The sequence below is a fragment of the Macaca thibetana genome, chromosome 1, assembly GCF_024542745.1.
Source record: "Macaca thibetana thibetana isolate TM-01 chromosome 1, ASM2454274v1, whole genome shotgun sequence".
Classification (NCBI taxonomy): Eukaryota; Metazoa; Chordata; class Mammalia; order Primates; family Cercopithecidae; genus Macaca; species Macaca thibetana.
Window position 1 is genome coordinate 183,651,726 of NC_065578.1, and position 26,428 is coordinate 183,678,153.

The window sequence follows — 26,428 nt, forward strand, 5'->3', positions numbered from 1 at the left end:
GAGAGGATGTGGAGAAATATGAACACTTTTACACTGTTGGTGGGACTGTAAACTAGTTCAACCATTGTGGAAGACAGTGTGGCGATTCCTCAAGGCTCTAGAACTATAAATACCATTTGACCCAGCCATCCCATTACTGGGCATATACCCAAAGGATTATAAACCATGCTGTTATAAAGACACATGCACATGTATGTTTATTGCGGCACTATTCACAACAGCAAAGACTTGGAACCAACCCAAATGTCCATCAATGATAGACTGGATTAAGAAAATGTGGCATATATGCACCATGGAATACTGTGCAGCCATAAAAAGGGATGAGTTCATATCCTTTGTAGGGACATGGATGAAGCTGGAAACCATCATTCTCAGCAAACTACTGCAAGGACAGAAAACCAAACACTGCATCTTCACTCACAGGTGCGAATTGAACAATGAGAACACTTGGACACAGGGCAGGGAACATCACACACCAGGGCCTGTCATGGGGTGGGGAGAAGGGGGAGGGATAGCATTAGAAGATATACCTAATGTAAATGATGAGTTAACGGGTGCAGCACACCAACATGGCACATGTATACCTATGTAACAATCCTGCACCTTGTACACATGTACCCTAGAACTCAAAAGTATAATAAAAAAACCAAATATGTGAAAATAAAAAAAAAAAAAAGATCAACAATAACATCTGTTGACAAGGATGTGGAGTACTTGAAACTTTTATTCCTTGCTGGTGGGATTGCAAATTGGTGCAATCACTTTAGAAAACGTGTGGCAGCTTCTTAAAAAGTTAAACATGCAGTTACTGTATGACCTAGCAAATCCACTCCTATGTGTGTGTATATATATATAAATTTTTTTTTTTTTTTGAGACGGAGTTTCACTCTGTCACCCAGGCTGGAGTGTAGTCATGCAATCTCGGCTCACTGCAACCTCTGCCGCCCAGGTTCAAGCAATTCTCCTGCCTCAGCCTCTGCCAAGTAGCTGGGATTACAGGCTCCTGACATCATGTCCAGCTAATTTTTGTATTTTTAGTAGAGATGGGGTTTCACCATCTTGGCCAGGATGGTCTTGAACTCCTGACCTCGTGATCCACCTGCCTCAGCCTCCCAAAGTGCTGGGATTACAGGTGTGAGCCACCGTGCCCGACCTTTTATGTATATATTTAATAGAAATAAAAACATACTTCTAGACAAAGAGCTGTGTGCAAATGTTCACGGCAGCTTTATTCATAATGGTCAAATTCTGGAAACAATATAGGTGTCCATTAACTGGTAAACAGGTAAATTGTGGTATATCCATGTAACTGAATACTATTCAGCAAATAAATAGGAACAGCTTTCTGATACTGGCACAACATAAATGAAACTCTAAAATATTACGGTAAGTGAAAGAAGCCAGCCAGACATAAAAACTATGTATTATTCCATTTATATGAAATTCTAGAAAAGGGAAAGTGACATGCCAGAAGCCAGTAAGCAGGCAACGGGACTGACTGCAAAGGGGCACAAGGAAACTTTTCAGGCTGATGGAAATGTTATCATGATTATGGCTGTGATGACAAGACTATCCATTTATCAAAACTCAAAGAACTATACACTTTACAGCCAGAAAATTTTACTCTATACAAATGGGACCCCCCACCTCAAAAAAATGTGCCGAAAAAAAAAAGAGTGGCAAAGTTAAAGGAACAATTGAGCCCAAACATAAAACAAGGACTTAACACAAAAGCTAGGGTCAGTAATGTTTCAAGACATATTTTGCAAGGGATAAATGAAGGTTTTTTTAGCAACATGGCAAACCATCATGTTTGTCAACTGTGAGCATGCACAAGTACACAGAAACATACCAGAACCAGAGGGCTTTTCTGCAGAATCATCCACTGCAGGAGTTGAACGGGGTACTACTGCTGTGGAAAGCTGAATTTGCTTTGGCTGAGTCTGACTATTGTTGGGTTCGGACTGGCTCTGGTCCTCTGACTGGGTGAGAGAGGTATAGAATTCTTCCAATTTGGGCAGTGTGGAAGAATCTGAAGAACCATTTATGTCTAGTTGCTGCAGAATGGGAAAAATGGGGCAAAAGCATGAAAAATGTTAGTATAAGAATTAAGCCCTATTTCCTTACTTATAAGCAAAATACAAATATTTCCATATTATAATAAATAAATAAAACTGCCCACTTTCAAGAACCTAGATACTCTCTAGAAAAAGCGAGTCCGTCTCTATCTTAATGAACATAAATTCAATTCAAGAAACATTTATGGAACACATCCCATAAGCAACCAGGGCACTGAGTGCTACCATACACAGGCTGGGAAAGGTGGGCAGGGCACGAGAGAAGTGACATTCACTGAGCACCCCGTGTCGGGCGCAGTGCTAGCTTATCTGCATGTGTTTCTTCATTTGAACATCAGAACAGGTGTCCTAGGTAGGTGCTACTACGTCTTTCACTTAGCATAATGCTTTTACAGAGTGGTTAAGTTATCCAACGTCCATCAGTAAATGGCAGGGTGTAGATCTGAACTGAGGCCAGTCTATGTTCTCTGTGCTCTACCATGCCACCTCCCCGTCAGACAGGATCCCCGTCCCTAAGGGGCACTCAGTCCTCAGTCAGGGAAACTGTGTGTGTGCAGCTAGCCATGAAAGGAGGCAAGAGCTGCATGCTCCTCAGAAGGGACAAAAAGGCCAGGGTTTGAGAGAAAAAGATGAACTTCCAAACTGAGACTGAACTTGAGCTTAAGTGAAGGGAGTGCCAAATTTTAACCATTATGAAACAGACCCCATTTCCTACCATATAGTCATTGCTGAAGTAAGTATACTCTATGGTCATTTAATAGCATTCATCTTTGGTGATGTCAACTGGCATTAACATGAGTAAAAAGGACCCCATCGGACCAAGCTGTAACAAACTGAACTAAGTGGTTTATCATCTGGGATCTGCCTAGAGCAAACTGAAACAATAAATGTACAAACAGATGTAGGCTTGTTTTTCTGGCTCATATGCATCACACATTTAATATCAGCAAATGTTCCTTCTGTGGCAAAAATCTATAGCAGCTCACTTTCAAAGACAGTTGGCATGAATGTGGCTTATGTAATTATATAATATACAAATGCCTGTGTGTATAACCTTTTTTGGTTGCAAAAAAGAAATTCTGAAACTCCAGATAGCTATACTGGGCAATACAATATGTTATTTCAGGAAACCAAAGATCTGGACTCAAATTTTTGCATAGTTTATGCAATTCACATGTGTACTTGAGCTACCTTTTATCTTCATTTAAAATGAGGCTGAGAATCAGTGAATTCTTTCAATAAACTACAATAATAATTAAGTAAATCAATATTTATTAATATAAATGTTTTAGGCTGGGGAGATTACTAGTTCAAATCAGTCTTTGCAGGTGGGCAAACTCAGGGCACAAAAGGTAACTTGTTTAAACTTACTAGTCAGGGGTAAAGACTAGGCCCTAGATTATAGCATTCACAGAACAGTGCTTTTTACATTATGCCCTACTGCCTATGTTTTGCTGTGTAATAGATAATATATAGAAACATTTTTAAAAAGCTGTATCTTCTTTCTTGACAAATATGATTTAAGAAAGATGCACTGTTGACACATATTTAAATGCATCCTGATAGCTTTCACTTTGAATTTCACTCTAAATTTGTATGACATTTGAAAGCAAGTATGTGTAGTAAATTTAGGCAATTAGTTGACAATAAGTCTTTCCCTTCTAAGAGTAATCTAGAGCCTTACTACTCAAAAGTGGTGTTCACTCAGCAACATCAGCATTAGTTGGAAGCCTGCTAGACATGAAGAGCTTTGATCCCTACCCCAGATATGCTGGATAAGAATCTGCATTTTAACAAGATTCCCAGGTGACCTGTATGCACATTATAGTTTGAGAAGCACTGCTCTACCATATTTATTCTTCTGTAGTTATAAATGACTGATTCCCTCACAGTTGTTTGGAAATATACCATAATGGAACTACATATTAGTCTCAACAAACATGTTCATGATTTATGAAACATGTTTCATAACATGAACAAATGCCCCAAATCACTTCACAGCCACTAGAATGGCTATAATAAAAAAGACAGATGACTATAATCATTGGCAAGAACAGCAAGTGTTGACATGGACAAACTGGAGTACTCTTAAATTGCTGGTAGGAATGTAAAATGGCACCGCTGCTCTGGAAAATATCCTGGTAGTTCCTCAAAATGTTAAACATAGGGTTACAATATGTTTATCTAGTTACATACCAAAATAAATGATAACATGGCAAGGAGTAAGAAAATGGCATAGGGCAGAACTCTGGCAGACATCACAGGGAACAAGCCTAGACAGTACGTTGGAAGGTGGGGAAAAAAGATCACGGCATCACAAAAGCCAAAGGAAGATTATGTTTCAAGGAGGAATGCAAGGTTACTTTCAAATATTGCTGAGCAATCAGGTACTGTAAGGTTAAAACATGCCCACCTAATTTAGCAACATGGGAACAGATGGTGACTTCAAGGATAATCACTGTAGTATTGTTGACAGTCACACGAAATCTTAAAAACAAGATATTCATCAGAACTATTTAAATCAGCATGGCATATCCATACTCTGCCGGAGTTTAAAGCAATGAGGTAGGTTTGTAAGTACTCATATGGAAAGGTGCTGAATGGTATGTGTATTATGTTCTCATGTATGTGTTTAGTTTCTCGGAAAGATACACAAGAAACTGCTTATGACGGAGTTGGATTAGAAGAGGCAAGGATATCTTATTTCCATAACTTTCAGAACTACTTGAATTTTAAAATCCTGCATATGTAGTACTTTTATAATTTTCAAAGGCAAAACATGTTTGTCTACATAGGGGATGAAAAACAAGTGTAGTAACTAGAGAGGACTGTGGGTTTAAAAAAATTTATAATGCTTAAATTTTGTTTAGATGGAAGGTACATTAATATGTTTAAATGCTTATGAGAACACTCCAGTAGAAAGAGGTCGAAGATACAGACAGCAGGAGAGGACTATATCCTAAGCATACTTCCAGTCCCAAGCCTTTTGAATAAGGCATATTCAACCTGCATAGTAAGTACAGGTTGCTTTAGAATAGGAATAGAAAAAGGGGTAGAAAAAGAAAACTTTTTTTTTTGAGGCGGAGTCTCGCTCTGTCGCGGACCCCAGGCTGGAGCGCAATGGCCGGATGTCAGCTCACTGCAAGCTCCGCCTCCCGGGTTTATGCCATTCTCCTGCCTCAGCCTCCCGAGTATCTGGGACTACAGGCGCCCGCCACCTCACCGGGCTAGTTTTTTGTATTTTTTTAGTAGAGACGGGGTTTCACTGTGTTAGCCAGGATGGTCTCGATCTCTTGACCTCGTGATCCGCCCGTCTCGGCCTCCCAAAGTGCTGGAATTACAGGCTTGAGCCACCGTGCCTGGCCAAGAAAACTTCCTTAAGAAATACACCTTAAGAAGTTCATTATGATACAGTAAAGATTTTAACATTGTAAATTCTCTTCATAGGGTATAAAGTAATAGTATAAAACTATATGACAGAAAAAGTTTGAAGACTCAGATTTCCTGATTTCAAAACTTATTAAACAGCTAGAGTAATCAAGACAATGTGACACTGGTATAGGAACAGACACATAGAGAATAGGATTGAAAGTCCAGAAATAAACCCAATCATTTATGTCAGCTGATTTTCAATAAGCATGCCAAGACAATTCATGGGGAAAGAATCATCCTTTCAACAACTAGTCCTGATACAGCTGAATGTCCACATGCAAAAGAATAAAGTTGGACCCTATCTCACACCATAACAAATTAACTCAAAATGGATCAAAACCTAAATGTAAGAGTTAAAATTATAAAATGCTTAGGTGAAAACACAGGTGTAAATCTTTGTAACTTTGGGTCAGACAATGGCTTATTAGGGGATACCAAGAGCTCAAACAACCAAATAAAAAAATCTATTGGATTTTACTTAAAAAAGAAAAAATGAAAAAAACAACAACAAAAAAACCCCTTTTTTGCTGCAACGGACACCATTAAGTGAAAAAGAAAAACAGAAGAGTAGAAAATTTGAAAATAATGTATCTGATAAGGGACTTGTAATATGGTATTTTCTTATATCCAAATAACAAAAGACAACCTACTTTTAAAATGGGCAAAGGATCTGAATATCTTGTCAGAGAAGATAAACTGCCAATAAGCACATGAAAAGACACCCAACATCATTAGCCATCAGGGATATGGAAGTAAAAACCATAATGAGACACCCTTCATATCCACTAGCATGGCCATAATCAAAACAACAGGCAATAAGTGTTGGTGAAGATATGGAGAACTGGAACCCTCATACACGGCTGGGGGGAACATAAAATGTTGCAGCCACTTTGAAAAACAGTAGGCCAGTTCCATAAAATGTTAAAAGCAGAAATACCGTATGATCCAGAAACTCCACTCCTAGTTATATACCTAAGAAAAACTAAAACGTGTTCACACAAAACTTTGTACTTGAACATTCCTAGCAGCATAATAGCCAAAATGTGAAAGCAGCCCAAATTCCCACCAATTGATGAATGGATAAACAAGATGTGGTATATCACAGAAGGGAATATTATTCAGCCATAGAAGAGAATGAAGTACTGGTTCATGCTACAACAAGGATGAATTTTGAAGACATTATTAATGCTAGGTGAAAGACAATCACAGAAAAGCACATACTGTGTGCCTTTTAACAGACAAATCTGTAGAGACAGAAAGCAGATCAGTAAGTAGCTGCCTAAGGCTGTGAGAGGAAGGGGAAGGAGTATGACTGCTAATGGTCATGGGTGGGTTTTTTTGAGAGGGTGATGAAAATATGCTAAAATAGACTGTAGTGATAGCTGCACAGCTGTGTATCCTAAAAACATTGAATTGTGCACTTTAGCAAATTATAATGTATATCAATTATATTTCAATAAAGCTGTATTTTTAAAAAAACCTGAAAAACAAAATATAAAAGCCTACTTTATCCTAAAACTAAATTCATGCATTAAGCAAGCTACATTTCTGGAAGAGACCATTCTATGAAATACAGAATGACTTTATTATTGTCATACAATGTAACCATAGTCTGAAGGAAATGTGTCACTTAGAAGGTTCTTCCTCCCTAGATTTGCTTTTCAACAAGTCTTCTAGACTTAAGCTCTTTATTTTCAATGTAACACAAAAAGTAAAGAGGTCTGGCAGCCAAATTTCATGATTCACACAAATTGTCCTGCTGTTTTCAGGATGCTCGTAATATATTCAGGAAACCTGAAACAAATATTCTATGCCAGGATTACTGCTTTCTGCCAAAGCAATGTGAAAGAAGAAACTAGTCTATATTATGCAACAGACAAAGAGCTTAAAATTATGACTAAGTTACAGGAAAATCCCAGTTTTCTCTATCTCTAAGAGAGGTTTAATCATTTTAAAATTTCTAGGCTCAGGATTCTCTTCTGAAGCAATAAGGAATTATGTTTTCATTTTTAAATCAACCTATATTTTATGTATATGTATTCTACAACTGCTGAGAGAGGTCATTAACCACAAGTATTCTGGGGTGCAAATCCACTCATAACTCTAGTACAAAGCCCAAAAAGTCAAATTTATCAACAGTAATAGCTACAGCAACCTGTTAAGAGATAGGCAATATCAAACTATGTAAATTGAGAATTTTGCTTTCTAAAAATGAAAGGACTTCCTTATGCAAACCTGTCCCAATAACCTGCATTAGACATTTACCTTTTGAGTCCTGTTTGTACCAGTATTTTTTTGCTGAGCACTCAGTACTTCTGGTTTATGAACTACTTTCGTTCCATTTACAAGGCCTGAAGGCTGCCAAGAATCATCCCATGTATCTTTGGGGATAGAAAAACACCAGTCCTATAATGAAAAAATGGCAACGTAAACTGAGATAAAGTGCCCATGATCCAAAAAGAGGATAACTTGGGCAAGATAAATGCATGAAAGCAACACATATTAAACAAAAAGGTATTTATTAACTTTCTGTATCAGTGTGACTTTCCTCCTTGCTCTATTGGTCCATACCCAGTATCTTGAACTCTGAACACATGGATCTCAAAAATAAATACAACTCTTTTTGTAGTGTTTTCTTTAATATCTTTTTCATGGCTAGATGATTTTCTTCATGATCATCTAGTATTTAAATAGCACAAACAGGAAGGAGCAACATAATTTCAGATACTTACTATTATAGCCAGTGGGAAATAAATTATATATATACATAGTTAGACCTAATATTAGCAAATATGCTGACTCCAGAAATCCAGAGGTTATATTACAAGGCTAAAGCAACAAAAGTAAAATTAGAGAAAATGGTTTCTTTATTTATAGATCCTAAGGGCCTTGACTAGGGGCCGATGATAAAATAAAAATCACAATGATTAAAAGGGCAGATATGCAAAAATTGGTCTATGGTTTATTGTCCCATGATGAAACCTCTGTCCCCCTACATGCTACTATTTTTTAAAATCATGTATTCTTTGAATTATGGTCTGATAAATACTTTTGAATTCCAGAATATATAGATTTCTTGAGACCTAGACAATTAAATTTAAATTTCCTTTTCTCAGTACTGACTTGCTTTCTTTTCCTTTTTTTTTTTTTTTTTAATAATTTTTTTGGAGATAGGGTCTTATTCTGTCACCCAAGCTGGTGGAATGTAGCGACATGATCTTGGCTCATTGCAACCTCCAGCTCCCAGGCTCAAGCACTGATCCTCCCACCTCAACCTCCCAAGTAGCTGGGAGCACAGGTGCACACCACCACACCTGGCTATTTTTAGTAGAGACAGGGTCTCACCATGTTGCCCAGGCTGGTCATGAACTCCTGAGCTCAAGTGATCCACCTGCCTTGGCCTCCCCAACTGTTAGGATTACAGGCTTGAGCTGCATTGCCCAGCCTGATTTGCTTTCTATTTTTCCTAGGATCTAACCTTCTGTGGCATTTCTTTACGTGATGAATACTGATTCTTTCCATCAACACTTGCAGTAAATAGATGGGAGGCAGCATCACCTCCTTTTCCCATCTTAGCCTGTAGAGGTAACCAGTTCTCATCCCAAATATCATCACCTATGGTCACTGACTCCAGGCATGGCATTCCCGTGGGGATCTCATCCTAAAATGTAACAGAAGACAAAGAAAAACTATCATTTATAGTTCCTATATGAGCATATAAAATTTAGGTTTTATAGTTTTTTCCTGACTCCAAGTAAACATGACAGTTTGAATTCACAATTTATTACTTTCCCTTCTGAAATGCCACCAAAATAATAAAGAGATTTAGGATATAATTTTTAGAGTCAAAGAGAACAGAAGAGGAGAAAACACCATCTACTTTCTGGGTACAGGAAAGTAGACAAGTGACAACTGATTAAGCAGTCCTGAGAAAGTGGAATCCTGAGTTTGCAGTGAAAAAATTGAGAAGCAACCCAAATCTATACAATATATACCTTAAAAACTCAGAAATTTGTACTAAAAGGTTTTTGGAATTGAGGGTGTAAAATGGGAATGAAAAAAGCACACTGGCTGAATGTCTGTGTGAGTAGGACTTAGCTCTCCAGATACTCTCCCCTATTCCAAGGACTCAGGCAACTACATCTCCTCTATCTGCCAGAAGACCAGAAATATTCTGGAGGGTAAAACTGAGGATGGAGCAATCATAATAAAAATTATTAAGGAAATAAATGAAGGTTTTTATAATGAATATTGAGATCCCTGGCCCTCTTTTCAACAGCAGAACAGAAATGAAAGAATGCATGAACTTGAAGACAGATCCATAGAAATCAAATCTAAACAAAAGAGAAAAAAATATTGGGGGGAAAAAAACAAAAAAACAACCAAACAAAAAACCCAAAATAGAGCCTCAGGAACTGTGGAACAATACCAAAAGATTTAACATCTGTGTCATCAGAGTCTCATAAGGAAAACAGAAAAAGTATAATGCAGAAAAATAATTTGAAGAAGTGTGGCTGAAAACATTCAAAATTTGGCGAAAGACATAAATCTACAGCTTCAAGAAGTTCACCAAAACCCAAACAGGATAAACCTAAAGAAATACATGCCTAGACAGGTTCTACTCAAGTTGCTGAAAACTAAAGACAAAGAACTGTCTTAAATGTAGCCAAAGAAAAATAACACATTACTTATAAAGGAAAAACAATTTCAATTACTGTGGATTTTGCATCGGAAACCATGAAGGGCAATAAGAAGAATGAAACTGTTAAAGTGCTAAAAGAGAAGAAATGGGAACCCAGGTTTCTATATACAGCCAAAATATTCTTCAAGAATGAAGTAATAAATATATTCTCAACAAAGAAAACAGAGAATTCATGGTCAGCATACCTACTCTAAAATAATTGTTAAAGGAAGTTCTTTGGACAGAAAGGAGATATCAGAAGGAAACTTGGAATATCAGAAAAAGAGAGATCAACAGAAATGATAAATATCTGGGTATATATAATAGACTATTCTGTTGAACTTTGAAAGAATATTCTTAGAAGAATATTCTTGAAGATGGAAAGCAAAAACTATAACATCATAAATTGTATGTAGGTGTAACATATAAGACAAGGATGGCATAAAGGAAAAAGGAAGGGGTAAAAAGACCTAAATAGTAGAGTAAGATACTGACATTCCAAAGTGGTAAAATGCTGACTAAGTACACTGTAAAAGTCAAGAATGACAACTGTAATTCCTAGAGCAACCACTAAAAACACTGTACAAATAAATATAATAAAAACATAGTACTTTGAGAAGCCAAGGTGGGCAGATCATGAAGTCAGGAGATTGAGACCATCCTGGCTAACATGGTGAAACCCCATCTCTACTGAAAATACAAAAAAAATTAGCTGGGCGTGGTGATGGGCACCTGTAGTCCCAGATACTCAGGAGGCTGAGGCAGGAGAATGGCATGAACCTGAGAGGTGGAGCTTGCAGTGAGCCGAGATTGTGCCACTGCACTCCAGCCTGGGTAACAGAGCAAGACTCCATCTCAAATAAATAAATAAATAAATAAATAAATAAACAAATAACCATAGTAAATAAAATGGAATACTAAAAAATGTTCAAATAACCAAAGAGAAAGCAAGAGGAGGCAGATGAATGAAAATCAGGGGAACAAACAGAAAAATAAAATGGCAGATATAAAATAAAAACATATATATAATCACATTAAACATAAATGGTCCAAACCATACTAATTAAAATTCAGATTGTCAGAGTGGATTAAAAAATAATCAAACTAGGCCAAGTGCAGTGGCTCAAGCCTGTAATCCCAGCACTTTGGGAGGCCAAGGTGGGCAGATCATCTGAGGTCGGGAGTTCGAGACCAGCCTGACCAACATGGAGAAATCCCATCTCTACTAAAAATACAAAATTAGCAGGGCATGGGGTGCATGCCTGTAATCCCAGCTACTCAGGAGGCTGAGGCAGGAGAATCGTTTGAACCCGAGAGGCAGAGGCAGAGGCAGAGGCTGTGGTGAGCCGAGATCATGCCATTGCACTCCAGCCTGGGAAACAAGAGTAAAACTCCGTCTCAAAAAAAATAAATTAAATAAATAAATAATCAAACTATATGCTGTCTCAAGAAACTTACTTCAAATATGATGACACAGGTAGGTTAGAAGGATGGAAAAAAATATACCAGGCAAACACACACACACACACACACACACACAGAAACTGGAATGGCTATGTTGATATCAGATTATGCAGACTTCAGTGCAAAAAAAAGTAATTGTGAAGAAAGAAAGACATTTCATAATGATAAAAGGGTCAATTCATCAAGACATAAGAATCCTAAATGGATAACACCTAACAACAGAACTTCAAAACGCACAACAAAAAAACTGATAGAATGAAAGGAGAAATAGACAAAATCCAAGATTATAGTTATAAACTTCACTGTTCTCAGTAATCAACAAAATTGGTAGACAGCAAGGAGCAGAAGAACTGAACAATACAACCAGTCAACTGGATCTGACATTTATAGAAACTCCACCCAACAACAGAATACACATTTTTTTTAAAGACACATGGACATTTACCAAGCTAGACCACATCCTGTTTTGACAAAACAAACCTTAACAAATTTAAAGAACTGAAATCATACTAAGTATGTTCTAAGACCATATTATACTGGAAAGAAATAACAGAAAGTTAACATGAAAATTTCTGAACACCTGAAAATTAAACAACATACTTCCAAATAATTCACGGATCAAAGATAATATCTCAAAATAAATTATAAAATATTTGAACTGAAAGAAAACGAAAATACGATATGTTCAAATTTGTGAAATGTAGCTAAAGTGATATGTAGAGACTCATAGATCAATGCTTATATTAGAAAAGAAAGGTCTCAAATCAATAAAGTAAATTTCCATCTTAAAAAAAAAATAGAAAAAGAAAGCAAAAATAAACCCAAAGAAAATAAAACAAGAAAGAAATCAATGAACTTGAAAACAGAAAGACAAGAGATAAAACCAGTGACACCAAAAGCTTATTCTCTGGGAATGGGAAGTTCAATAAAATGGATAAATCTCTAGCAAGACTAACAAAAAGGGGAGAAGACAAATTGCCAACATCAGGAATGTAATAGGAGATTATCACTGCAGACCCTGCAGATAACAAAAGGATAAGGGAATACTATAAACAATGTTATAGATATAGTTGACAACTTAGATGAAGTGAACCAATTCCTCATTTGATAAATGAGTCACTTCCTCAAAAACCACAAAATACCAAGACTAAGATAAAATAGCTGATTTGAATAATCCTGTATCTATTAAAGCAATTGATTTTATAATTTAAATTCTTCTGGGAAAAAGTCTCCGGGCCCAGATGGTTTTATAAGGTAATAGCAAACATTTTAAAAATCAACTTCTCTCCCTGAAAAAGAACTCGATTTTATATAATCGTTTCCAGAAAACAGATAAGCGAATACTTCCAACTCATTTTATTAGGACACTATCACCCTGTACAAAATGTACCTCAATAAACAAATAAAGAAAACGTGCTACATATACACAATGTAATACTATTCAGCCTTTAAAAAGAAGGAAATCTTGTAATATGTGACAAAATGGATGAACCAGGAGGACACTGTTACATAAAAGAAGCCAGACACAGAAACACAAATAACACAATCTCACTTACACGTGGAATCTAAAAAAGCAGACTGACATAGCAGTTACCAGAGGCTAGGAGGTGGAGGGATTGGGCAGATGTTGGTCAAAGGACACAAAATTTCAGTAGACAGGAGGAGTAAGTTCAAGAGATCTGCTATACATCTTGGTAATAGTGATGTTAACTATTAACTATACAGTTAATAGTGACATAGTGACATAATGTATACTTAAAAATTGTCAGCAGAGTAGATTTTAAGTGTTTTCACCACAAAAAAATACAAATATGTGAGGTAATGCATATGCTAAATAGCTTGACTTATACATGCTACAATGTACACATATATTGAAACATGTACACCATATATGCAATTTTACTTAATTAAAAAACTAAGAAAATAAAGATCCACACAAACAACAAAAATAAATAAAAAGGAAATACAATTCTACATAATCTTTCCCAGAAAACAGCAAAGAGGGCAACATATTCAGATTTATTTTATGAGGCCAGGCTTATCCAGTACAAAAACCAAAGACAATACAAGAAAACTACAGACCAATATCTCATGAAAACAGACATCCATTTGCATATACGAATGCAGACATTACTGATACAGAAAATCACAAACGAAATCAACAAAACACCCCCTAGAATTGATTAGTGAGGTTAGGTAGTTCAAAAAAATACCAATTTCTATATACTAGCAATTAAAATACAAAAATTGGGGAAAACATTTATAATAGCTCTCAAAATAAGTGAAATACTTAGGAATAAAATTAACAGAACATGTACAGATCCTGTACACTGAAAATTATAACACTGTTGAAGAAATAAAAGAAAACCTAAATACATGGGGAGATATACCATGTTCATGGACTAAAGTATCAACTTTCCTCAAAATTATCTATATATATAACACAACTCCAATCAAAATCTCAGGTATAGACAAACTGATTCTAAAATTTATAAGGACAGTAAAAGGAACCAAAATATTAAAAACAATTTTGAAAAAGTATACAATAGGAGGAATCATACTACCTGATTTTTTTTTTCTTCAGACAGAGTTTTGCTCTTGTCATCCAGGCTGGAGTGCAATGGTGTGATCTCAGCTCACTGCAACCTCCCTCCGCCTTCCAGGTTCAAGTAATTCTCCTGTCTCAGCCTCCCAAGTAGCTGCGATTATAGGTGCCCACCACCACACCCAGCTAGGTTTTGTATGTTTTAGTAGAGACAGGGTTTCACCATGTTGGCCAGGTTGGTCCTGAACTCCTGACCTCAGGTAATCCCCCCACCTCAGCCTCCCAAAGTGCTAGGATTATAGGCATGAGCCACTGCGCCCAGCCAATACTACCGGATTTTAAGAGGTACTATATAAGGTTACAGTAATCAAGACAATGTGGTAGTGATGAAGAGACATACATATAGGTCACTAGAGAAGAACATAGAGTCTAGAAATAGACTTACAGAAATACAGACAATTGATTTTTGATAAAGCTTCAAAGACAATTCAATGGAGATAGGATAGCCTTCTCAACAAAGGATGCTGGATCAATTGGACATCCACATGTAACAAAATGAAACCTGACCTAAATTTCATGCCTTATACTAAAATTAACTCAAGATGTCTTGACACTGGAAACACTGTCCATAACAGAAAACAAGTTGATACGTTAGGTTTTTTCAAAATTAAAAACTTCTGTATGAAAGACAATATTAAGAGAATGAAAAGACAAGCTACAAGTGGGAGAATATATTTGAAAATCACATTATTTGACAAAGAACTAGTATCCCAAATACATAAAGAACTCTCAAAACTCAAGAGTAAGAAAACAACCCAATCAAAAAATGGGAGAAAGACTTCAACAGAAATGTCACCAAGAATTGTGTATAGATGGCAACTAAGCACATGAAAAGATGTTCAACATCATTAATCACTCAAATTTAAAATCATGCTGTGATACTACTACACATCTATTGAAATGGCTAAAGCAAAATTACTGACAATGTCAAGTGCTGACAAGAAAATGGAGCAACTGGAACTCATATATTGCTGGTGAAAATGCAAAATGGTATAGTCACTCTGGAAAAAAGTTTGACATACACTTATCACATGACCCAGCAATCTTACTCCTGGGTATTTACCCTAGATAAATGAAGCTTATGTTCACACAAAAACCTGTACATGAATATTTATAGCAGCTCTTGAATAAATACCCCAAACTGGAAACAACCCAAATGTCCTTCAATAGGTGAACGGGTATACAAACTGTGGTATATTTATACTATAAAATACTATTCAGCAATCAAAAAGAACATATTATTGATACATGCAAGGGCTTGGACGAATCTCAAAGGTACAGAACTATACTGAATGAAAGAAGCCAGTCTCCAAAGGTTACATACTATATGATTCTACTTACATGACAGTCCTGAAAAGGTAAAACTAGAGTGACAGAAAACAGACCCCAGACCAGTTGCTAGGGGTTAGGGATGTGGGGAGACTGTGATTACAAAGCGGTAGCACAAGCGTTATTTTAGATAATGAAGCTGTTCTGCATCCCAATCGCAGTGTTGGTTACACAAATCTACGCATTTATTAAAGTTGATAGAACCAAAAGAGTCCATTTTACTATGTGTTAATTTATTATAAAAGGAAAGAAATATTAACATGAAAAAAAGTTATACAAGGGAAGAAAAAGGTGTAAGAGTGTACTATAATACTTGGCCAAGCCGCGAAGAGCATTTACATAGTCACAGTAATATAAATATTGAATGGTGATCTGATGGAAAGTTTGACATACTATATCAATAACATGGTAGGGGGAAGGGACAAAAAGGTTATGTTTGTATGTGGTGGTGGTAAGGCAATGAAAGAGAACTAAGCCCTCATCTTTCATAGTGGCAAATCCACAGATACTTAAAACTGAAAAATCAGGAAATAACAACATGAGGATGTTATGTAATGAAAGAAACAGAAGTAAATTCCAAAAACAGCTAAAGAGATAAACGTGGTTGCTCTGGGAAATAGGAAATACAGGGGAAGGAGTCATGGGGGATCCTAAGTTTTGTATACATAAACATTCGATTAAAATAAAAATACATCCTCCAAAAAAGTTGTAAATATTTTTCCCAATGAGTTTTTCAAAATATAATTTCTTGATACTAGTTTCTAGCCACTGTATAATTCTTGAAGACCACCCCAAGTCACAGGATATTAACTAACACATCAAAGCCAGATACCTTTTTTATGATCAAGGTTATGTTGCTACAACTTTGGTATTGGTTACTATGAACGAATTTATTTATTTATTTATTTTATTTACTTTTTTGAGACAGAGTCTCTCTCTATCACCCAGGCTGAAGTGCAGTGGCATGGTCTCAGCTCACTGCCACCTCCACCTCCCGGGTTCAAGCATTCTCAAACCCCAGCCTCCTGAGTAGCTGGGATTACAGGCACATGCCATCATGGCTGGCTAATTTTTTTTGGTACATTTTGTAGAGACAGGGTTTCATCGTGTTGACCATGCTGGTCTCGAACTCCTGACCTCAAGTGATCTGCCCGCCTCAGCCTCCCAAAGTGCTGGGATTACAGGTGTGAACCACCACACTTGGCCCAAGAATTTGTAATACTAAAAGCAGCGGGGTTTAAAGAGAGTTTATTCCCATCCTCTTCACTTATGAATTCAGTGTATTATATTAATTACATATTCAAAGACTATCTTTCCTTCTCCTACCTCATTTTCTTCCTTCAGATCATTTGGCTCTGGGTTGGACCACTTTGGATCTTCTTCAAAGCTCTTATTACAGGTTTTCAAAGAATCAAATTCAGAATCCTTTAATGGCTCCTTTGACTCAGATTTAAGATGACTTAAACACTTTTCATCATTAATATCTTGCTAGTAGATATGAAAGAGAATTCCTTTATTTTCAATATCAACGCTGTTTCCAAAATCTACATGCCTATACATTTTGGGGGGAAGTTTTTGCTACGGTTCACACAAATGCTACATTATTTTATAGCTTTATCCACGATCCTAGGTCTTCCCATCCTGCTATACTAGTTCAAGCCAATGAACATTTATTGAGCCTTTATTATGAAATGTCTACAAGACAGCTCTGTGAATACAAAGATGAATGTAACAGATTCTGGCTCTACTAAAGGAACTAAAAAATATTGTGGAAAGACCTAGAATCAGTCTTCTAAGTCCAGCCATCACAAAGATATGACCAAAATATGACTGATAGAAGAGGACATCTGAGAAGATGCAATGAAGAAGATAACACTTAAAAGATGAGTAGGAATTCACAAGGAACTGGGTGTAGAGATGTAGGTGTGTGTGTAGCATATGGGAGGCTTAATATGTCAAAGTACAGACTAGGGTGGAATAGTAGAGTTTTAAGCCCTTTCTCTTTTGCAGAAAAGATGGTTCTTATTTCATCTCCAGAATAAAACTATGATTATTTGAAGACACCAACAGATAGGATATTCTAAAAATATTAAAGGTTGAATTCAACTTACTATTTAAGAATGAAGAAACAGAATTCTCCTAATCCAGTAATAATGACTAAGAAAAATTCAGGCTTTGGAAAGTGTTATGGGCATATAAGCTTCATTAATTTTAACATTAGCTAGAAATCTAAAAAACTTTGTATTTTTTTGAACATGCAGTAGGAAACATCAGTACATAATTTTCATAATAGGTAATCTCCCAGTAGTCAAAATGGCCTTTATCTTTTCTAATAATTAGTAAATGTCTACTCAAAAAATCATCTCTATAATTTTAAAAGTCAGATATATAAAACACATTAAACAAAATAATATTTTTACATTTTATTCAAAGGAAATAAAAAGACATTGTATCAATAAAACAAAACATTTTTGGCCCTCAAATTAAACACATCCTGTATTCTTAGCCCAGTATCTGTTGTTGTGAGGAATATAAGACTTGGAGGACACGGTTTATTTGTTCAAGAAACATTAAGTCCTCACCATATGCTTCACTTGCCTTTTACACATTGAGTATCCCTTACCTAAAATGCTTGGGACAAAAAGTGTTGCAGATTTTGGATAATTTTGGATTTTGAAACATTTGCATATACATGAGATATCCTGGGAATAAGACCCAAGTCTAATATGGAATTCATTTATGTTTCATATATACATTATATGCATAGCTTGAAGGTAATTTTACATAATACTTTAAATAATTTTGTACATGAAACAGTTTGGACTACATTTTGACTGCAACCTGTCATACAGGTTTAGGTGTGGAACTTTCCACTTGTGATATCATGTCAGGACTCAAAAATTTTGAGATTTTGGAGCATTTCAGGTTTTGGGTTTGTGCATTAGAGATGTACAAGCTGTCTGTATAATGAAGATACGAAAGTACAAACCTGGTAAGTTGCTGTAAAGATTAAATTAGTTAACACATGTGAATGCTTTTAACAGTGCCTGCCATGTGGTACAAGTTCAATAAATAATGCTGTTGTTCTTATTACTGTGACTGGAAAAAATACATAATAATATTATAATACTATTATTACTGTGAAGGGAGGAGTTGCTGAAAGTTTATAGGGAAAGTAAGAAACGAGAATACCAGAAGAACCTGTGTACTGCAGAGGGAAGAATAGCATTCAGAGTCAGTGTAGTGAAGTCACAACTGCACAAAGGCAGCAGTGGAATTTAGCATATAAGAGCAATTGTTCAGGAGGAAGCATGACTGAAGCAAATGTTTAAGCCAGCAAATAAAGAGACAAATGGTTAAGATCACTGTGCAAAATTTCCAAACTCCCCAAAATTTGTAAAGCCTTGGTTTCTTCATCTAAAAAAATGAGGATTACAGTAATAAAAAGAATTATAATAGTATTTGCAAACATCTCTTACCAGGATATGTAACTCACTCTCTTTTGACTGTGGACTTATCTTTCGGTCTTCATTAAAATAGTGCTGCTGGGAAGGATAACCCAGTTCTGTCAAGACAATGTCCTCTGGCCCTCCACTGGATTTCGTGTATAAAGCTAAAGGGTTGAGCTCACTGAAACCCTAAGATTAAAAAAAGAAAAGGGATGGTTTAATTTACATGACCAACAGAAAAAGGGTGAGAAAGCACTTAGTAACTTTCAAATACTATGGAAGTATATTATCTTCCGAATTTTATTTATTACTTTTTCTTTTTGAGACGGAGTCTCACTCTGTCACCCAGGGTGGAGTGCGGTGGCGTGATCTCGGCTCACTGCAACCTCTGCCTCCCAGGTTTGAGTGATTCTCCTGCCTCAGCTTCCTGAGTAGCTGGGACTACAGGCGCGTGTCACCACGCCTGGCTAATTTTTTGTATTTTTAGTGGAGACGGGGTTTCACTGTGTTAGCCAGGATGGTCTCGATCTCCTGACCTCCTGATCCACCCACCTTGGCCTCCCAAAGTACTGGAATTACAGGTGTGAGCCACCACGCCCAGCCTATCTTCCAAATTTTAAGTTAAAAATGTCTCCATTATTGACAGTTTTTGCTAGTTACAAAAATTATCAACATAACAGTGAAACAGATGCTATCAATAATTGCAAAATAGGAGTGTTATTCTTCTCTAGGACAACTTCAGATAACTACTTTTTATTTTATTATTATTATTATTATTATTATTTGAGACAGAGTCTTGCTCTGTTGCCCAGGCTGGAGCGCAGTGGCATCATCTTGGCTCACTGCAACCTCCACCCCCCGGGTTCAAGCGATTCTCTGCCTCAGCCTCCCGAGTAGCTGGGATTACAGGCATGAGCCACTGTGCCCGGCCAGATAACTACTTTTTAAATTAATTATTTAAAATAAAAGTATTCCCATTTCAAAGGACAATTAGTCAAATGCAGTTTTTCTGTAGTCATCTGAAAATTAAGAGTGCTTTGCATTAAAAAGCCAGGAATCTCATGGATGTCTCTAATTGGTTAAAGAATAAACCAAACAAACTTCTTTATTAAATTATCTTATACCTTGACGTCGTGAAATTAAACAAAATATATTACAAAATACATCCAGACTGCTCCACCTTAGAAGAGATATTTTCTCGGCATACAATAGCATGGCCCTCTGTTCTCAAGACATGATGGAAATAGATATCTTCGTTTGAGGATGTGTCACACAAAAAAATGTTAAGGATTCCATCTACATATTCATCCACTACCCCTACTAATGGCTTCAAACCGCACAACTTCTGGAACTGCAAAATAGCTTTCGATGTCCAGTGTTCCTGAAATATGATCAAGATACTGGATTCAGGTGATAGATCTAAACATGAATTATAATAACCATATACAACAATGAATTCTGATGAACTAGAGATTGAAGTGGAAATAAAACCATAAAAGTACTAGAATAACACATAGGAGGATATATATTATTTGGGGATGAGAAAAGTCAGAATAAAGGAAAAATGATAAAAAATGCAATTACTGAAAAAATTTAAATAATTATGTAATGTGCAACTTCCATTTTCAGAAACTGTGAGTTAGATTATTAGACCAACCCTCCCAAAGAAAACAACTAAAAATTCTAGATAAAAGAATTATGAAATATATCCAAAAGGCATCAAAGAACTGACAAGCTTGAACAAATTATCAGGCCAAAACTGAAGGGAAAATGGGAACTACTTTTGTCTTAAGGGAACCTGCTAATCCAGGTAATTTGAACTTTGGTTTTTTTCTTTTTGTTTTGAGACAGAGTCTTGCTCTGTCACCCCGGCTGGAATGCAAAGGCGTGATCTCGGCTCACTGCGACCTCTACCTCTCGGGTTCAAGCGATTCTCCTGCCTCAGTCTCCTGAGTAGCTGGGATTACAGGTGCATGCCACCACACCCAGCTGATTTTTGTATTTTTAGTAGAGACAGGGTTTCACCATGTTGGCCAGGCTGGTCTCGAGCTCCTGACCTCAGGTGATCCACCTGCCTCGGCCTCCCAAAGTTCTGGGATTACAGGCGTGACCCACCGGATGGTCTAACAGGTCAAACAGGACAGACATCAAAGCCGGGGTGCACCCATGGTGGGGAGTTTACAGGAGAACTTTCCTTCATTAAACTGAGTCCCTAAGGAGATACACTCTCAGGGTAAGGAAGGAAGAAAATAAATTATCCTTCACATGGATTTGTAGTTCAATTTTCACATTACCAGGGTGGTCTACACATCCTCAAGTTGTTAATTTAAATTAACATGGTCCCAGACTGGTAATATTTCTAAATATCTGGCAGAAGCACATGTAAATCCTTTCTGGAGGTAGGCAACCTCAGCCTTTATTATTCAACCATTCTTCTGGTTAATTTTTCAAAGACAATGAGCAGTACATAGGCAAAGATAATAAAACACACAAAGAAACAATGACTCAAAAAAGAACAGAAACAATATAACAAATCCTCAATTTTAGATATTTTAACTTCTAGACAAATTATAAAACAACTAAACTTACTATGCTTAAAGCCAAAAAAACCCAAACAAAAACCAGTTCAGCTTGAAAGCTTCTGCAGAAATTAGCAATCTATAAAAATTGATCTAGCAGAACTAAGAAGTTTTAGAAGGTAAAAACATGATAACCAAAATTAAAAACTTCATAGGTTAATTCAATAACAGATCAGATATAATTAAAGAGTAAATTGGTAAAGGGTGAGGTATTTTGGAAAAAATTTCCCAGAATGCAGCATAGAAAGACAGACAGATGTAAAATATGATAGAAAGGTTAAGAGAAATGGAAGAAAAACTAAGAAGTTTTAACACTTTTAATTATGGTCCCAGAAAAAAAGCAGCAGAAATAAGAAGAATACAAATATAAATATGGGGGCCGGGCGCGGTGGCTCAAGCCTGTAATCCCAGCACTTTGGGAGGCCGAGGCGGGTGGATCACGAGGTCAGGAGATCGAGACTATCCTGGCTAACATGGTGAAACCCCGTCTCCACTAAAAATACAAAAAACTAGCCGGGCATGGTGGCGGGCGCCTGTAGTCTCAGATACTTGGGAGGCTGAGGCGGGAGAATGGCGTGAACCCGGGAGGCGGAGCTTGCAGTGAGCCGAGATCACACCACTGCACTCCAGCCTGGGAGACACAGCGAGACTCCATCTCAAAAAAAAAAAAAAAAAACAAATATAAATATGGGAAATAGGCAGTAATTGAAGAGATAATGGTTGGGAATTTGCAAGATTAAAAAAAGTAACAAAACACAAAAGAAGTCTGATGAACCATAAAGTAGCATAAATAATAAATTCACACATAAACACATAACACTAATACTGAAGAACATGAGCAACTAATAGAAAATTTTAAAACACCTAGAGACAGAAAGGACACTACCTTCAAAGGAGAAAATCTATTAAACTGACAGCTGACTTCTCAGAAAACGATAAGGGAAATCAGAAGCCAGTAATGGTATCTTCAATGTGCTAAAGATACTAACTGCTAACCTAGAATTCTATACTTAGTAAATACATGTTTCTATAATAAGTGAAAAATAAATGATATTTTCGGAAAAATACAACTTTGCTATCAGCTGACCCTCATTAAATAAAATCCTAATCAAACGAAGGAAAACAGGTCCCGACAAGGGTTTGACTGATGAATGAAGGGCAGAGAAATATATAATTAAATCTAAATTGACATTATTTTATGCAATTTCTTGAGGGGTTAAAAATGGTAACATTACACAACAAAAAGGTCAGAAGAGGAGGGTAAAGGAGTTAAAGTGCTCTAATATCCTTGCATTGTTATACATATTGTATTTCCTAGATCAATTATTAAAATAATAGTGTATTTCTTAGTGAATTATTTAAAAAATCTCTTCAAAATAAGGCATGCATAGTGAGAAAAAGAATAAGTAGACTATACAGTATACACAAAATAAAGTGTAAGAGTTAAACCCAGATATTTCAATTATTACAATAAATGTAATGACTCTAAACATTCTGGGTGAAAGACAAAAGGTATTAGCCTGGATTAAAAAAAAATACAACTATATAGTTCATAAAAGACATATCTAAATATAAAGATACAGAAGGGTTAAAAGTAGAATGACAGTTTAAAAACAAACCAAGATAATATTAAATAGAAAATGATAGTTATATTAACAGCAGACAAATTTTTTTTTTTTTTTGCATTAGTAGAAATAAAAGAGGTTAACTTCATAATGATAAAACATTCGGTCTGCCAGGAAGATATAACAATTTTGGTACTGTATATGTACCTAATAATATAGCCTCAATTGTATACAAAAGAAAAACTGACTGAACTATAGGAAGAAATACACAGAAGAATAATCATAGACAAAAGCCACACTTCTTTCAATAATTACAGAAAAGCAATACAGAAAAATCAGAACGAGTAAGAGTTTCACATAATAAAGTTGACCTTATGGACATATATAAAATATTATACTCAACAACTGCAGAATATACACTTTTAAAGAAGACACAACCATTTACCAAAAGTGACACTATACTGGACCATCTAGCAGCCTCCTATTTAAAAGGCTGATACTATCCAGAGGATGATCTCTGACCACAGTGTATTTAAACTAGAAATCAACTACAAAAGGACAAATTAGAAAAATGTTTATAAACTGAGAAACTTCTAAATAATCCATGAATCAAACAAGAAAGCAAAATATAAATTAGAAAATATTTTTAACTGAACAATAAAAAAACTACCACACAGTAAATCTTATGAGATCCACTCATAAAACTTATGAGGCTAGAAATAACCTAAGCTTGCACATCAAGAAGTTAGGGAAAGAACAGCAAAATAAACCCAAAGAAAGTAGAATTAAGGAAACAGTAAAAATAAGACAGAAATAAACAAAATAGAAAAAAAATGTTTATAATAGAAACAAGAAAGCCAAACTTGGTTCTTTGAAAAAACTATTCAAAATGGCAAATATCTGTCTCTTTAGATCCTTAAAAAAGATACAAATACATATTTGGAACATAAAAGGACATATCACTACAGATGTCAACATCAAAAGGACAAAAAAAATTATGAACAATTTATGCCAAAAACAAAATTTAAATGACATCAAAAAAGTCAAGAAGGAATAAAAAATGAAAAGTCTACTATAAATATTAATTTTAATTTTTGTTGGGGTGGTAAAAGTTGCAACAAAAAAGATTAAAAAATTACTCAAAATTTACAAAATGAGTATTACATACAAACAAGTATATATTAGGTTAAAAATTAAACTTTTGAATAATTTCATGATTTGTAGCCTTTATACTTCTGTAGTTATTACAGCTTAAACTGCACTAAGAGTTTTGGGATAAATATATATTACATCAACATATGCTATAAACTCCAACATACAGTATTATCAATTTAGTTTGAAAGTTCTATGTCTTTTAAAGAAATTCAGAGAATAAAATTAAAAACAAGTTTTTCATATTTGCCCACATGTTAACCATTTTCCATAATCGTCATTCTTCCCTGTAGATCTGCATTACCATTTGGTTTCACTTCACTTCAGAATTAAAATAACTTCCTTCAGTATTTCTTGTTGTTCAAGATTGCTAGTAACGAGCTCAGTTTTTACTTTTTGAAAATGTCTCCATTTCTTCATTTTGATAGATATTTTCACTAGATACAGAATTCCACCTTGACTTCTTTTTCTCTTTCAGATTTCAATGTTGTTCCTTTCAATGGGCAGTTAGTTATTATTTATATTATTGTTTCCTGAATTTTCCCCCTTCTTGTTGCTTTCAGGATTTTCTCCTTTCACTTTAGATTCCAGAAGTTTGATTATGATGTGTCTAGGTATGGTTTTCTTTGTATTTATTCTGCTTGGAGTTTGTTGATATTCTTGGATCTGAATATTGACTCTTTCACTACATTGTGGAAATTTTTGGCCTTTCTTTTTTCCATCCTATTCTCTCTCTCAACTCTTTTTCTGGGACTCCAATTACATCCCTGTTGGGGTAGCTGATATTGAACCAGAGACCAAGTCTCTGTCCATTTTCATTTTAATTATTTTTTATGCTCTTCTTCATATTGGATAATTTCTTTTGATCTGTTTTTAAAGTTCATAGACTCCTCCATTGTCTCCAAATCTGCTATTAAGCCTATGCAGAAACTTTTCATTTATTTCACTTTACAACTCCAGCATTTCCATTTATTTAAAATAGTTTCTTAATGTAGAAATTCCTTCTCTGTTCCTTAATGATGAGTAAATCTCTCGGTCCTTGAACATACTCATAATAGCTGCTTTAAAGTCTTTGTCTGCTAACTGCAATGTCTGGGACATCTCAATGTTGGTTTCTACCAACTACTTTTTTCCTTGAGTATATGTCACATTTTCCCGTTTTTGTTTTTTGTTTTTCCATGTCTAGTGATTTTTAGTTAAATAGTAAACATCAATATGTTTTAGAGCTTCTGGATTCTGTTACGCTCTTCTCAAGAGTGATTTGTTTTAACTGGCAGTTAAAACTGTCTGGACCCAAACTCTAAACTGTCTCGTCTGCAGTCTGTAGCAACAGAAATCTCTGTTCAGTCACCTCAAATGCCAACTGTTGATTTTTCACCAGGCTACTGAGCTCTCTGCAGCACTTAAGATAGTTCAGTAGTCACCCAAGGATTTGGGCAGATCATATATAATGATTTGGGAACTCATCCATTCTGTGGTTCCCTACTTTCAAGTATTTCCACCCTAACTTCCAGCTGTTCTGCTATTTCCAAACAATGTCTTATAATTCTTTAAGACAGCAAGACTGCAGATTCTCAGAAAAGAAGCTTGAAAAGTCCCATTGCCATTTAACTTCTGCTTTTTTGCCTGCTTCCGATTTTGCTAATGGGCATAATAGTCTGTTGCTATTATGCTATTACCAAATGCATCAATTATTTTTTAAATCAGAAAAAAAGACACAGAAATAAAGTGAGATAGAGTCATTTAGTTAAAAACCTAGTTATTGAGCATTTACCATGCACAAAGCCATTGCTCTGGGCACTGGAGATTCAGTGGTGAACAAGACAATTTCCCTAATTTCAGGGGCTCACACGGTCATGCATAAACAAACAAGACAATATCAGATAGTGATAAAGCAGTATGAAGATAAAACAAGGTGACAATGAATAACTGAAGTGAAGTGTGCATTTTTAATTGTCAGGTCAAAGAAGTCCTTTTTGAGGAAATAACTTTTGGACTTAAATTTGAATGACGAGAAGGACAACTGTGAGATTACTGTGAATAAACTATTCCAGCGATTAGAATATGCAAAAGCCCTAAGGCCAGAAGGAGTTT

General features: G+C 35.7%; 1 protein-coding gene across 6 annotated transcripts in view; it reads right to left on the reverse strand.

Annotated features, from left to right (window-relative positions):
* Positions 1 to 26,428, reverse strand: part of TDRD5 (tudor domain containing 5) — a 93,847-nt gene that overhangs the window by 16,932 nt on the left and 50,487 nt on the right. For 3 of the 6 annotated variants that reach the window (XM_050766106.1, XM_050766120.1, XM_050766147.1), the window contains 6 exons: positions 20,219 to 20,419; positions 19,069 to 19,227; positions 16,916 to 17,077; positions 8,989 to 9,171; positions 7,776 to 7,916; positions 1,853 to 2,057 (listed from right to left, as the gene is read on the reverse strand). In XM_050766106.1, coding sequence (XP_050622063.1) covers positions 1,853 to 2,057; positions 7,776 to 7,916; positions 8,989 to 9,171; positions 16,916 to 17,077; positions 19,069 to 19,227; positions 20,219 to 20,419 — 1,051 coding nt within the window. The remainder of the gene's footprint in view (positions 1 to 1,852; positions 2,058 to 7,775; positions 7,917 to 8,988; positions 9,172 to 16,915; positions 17,078 to 19,068; positions 19,228 to 20,218; positions 20,420 to 26,428) is intronic. The other 3 variants (XM_050766138.1, XM_050766109.1, XM_050766129.1) reach the window with 2 other exon arrangements.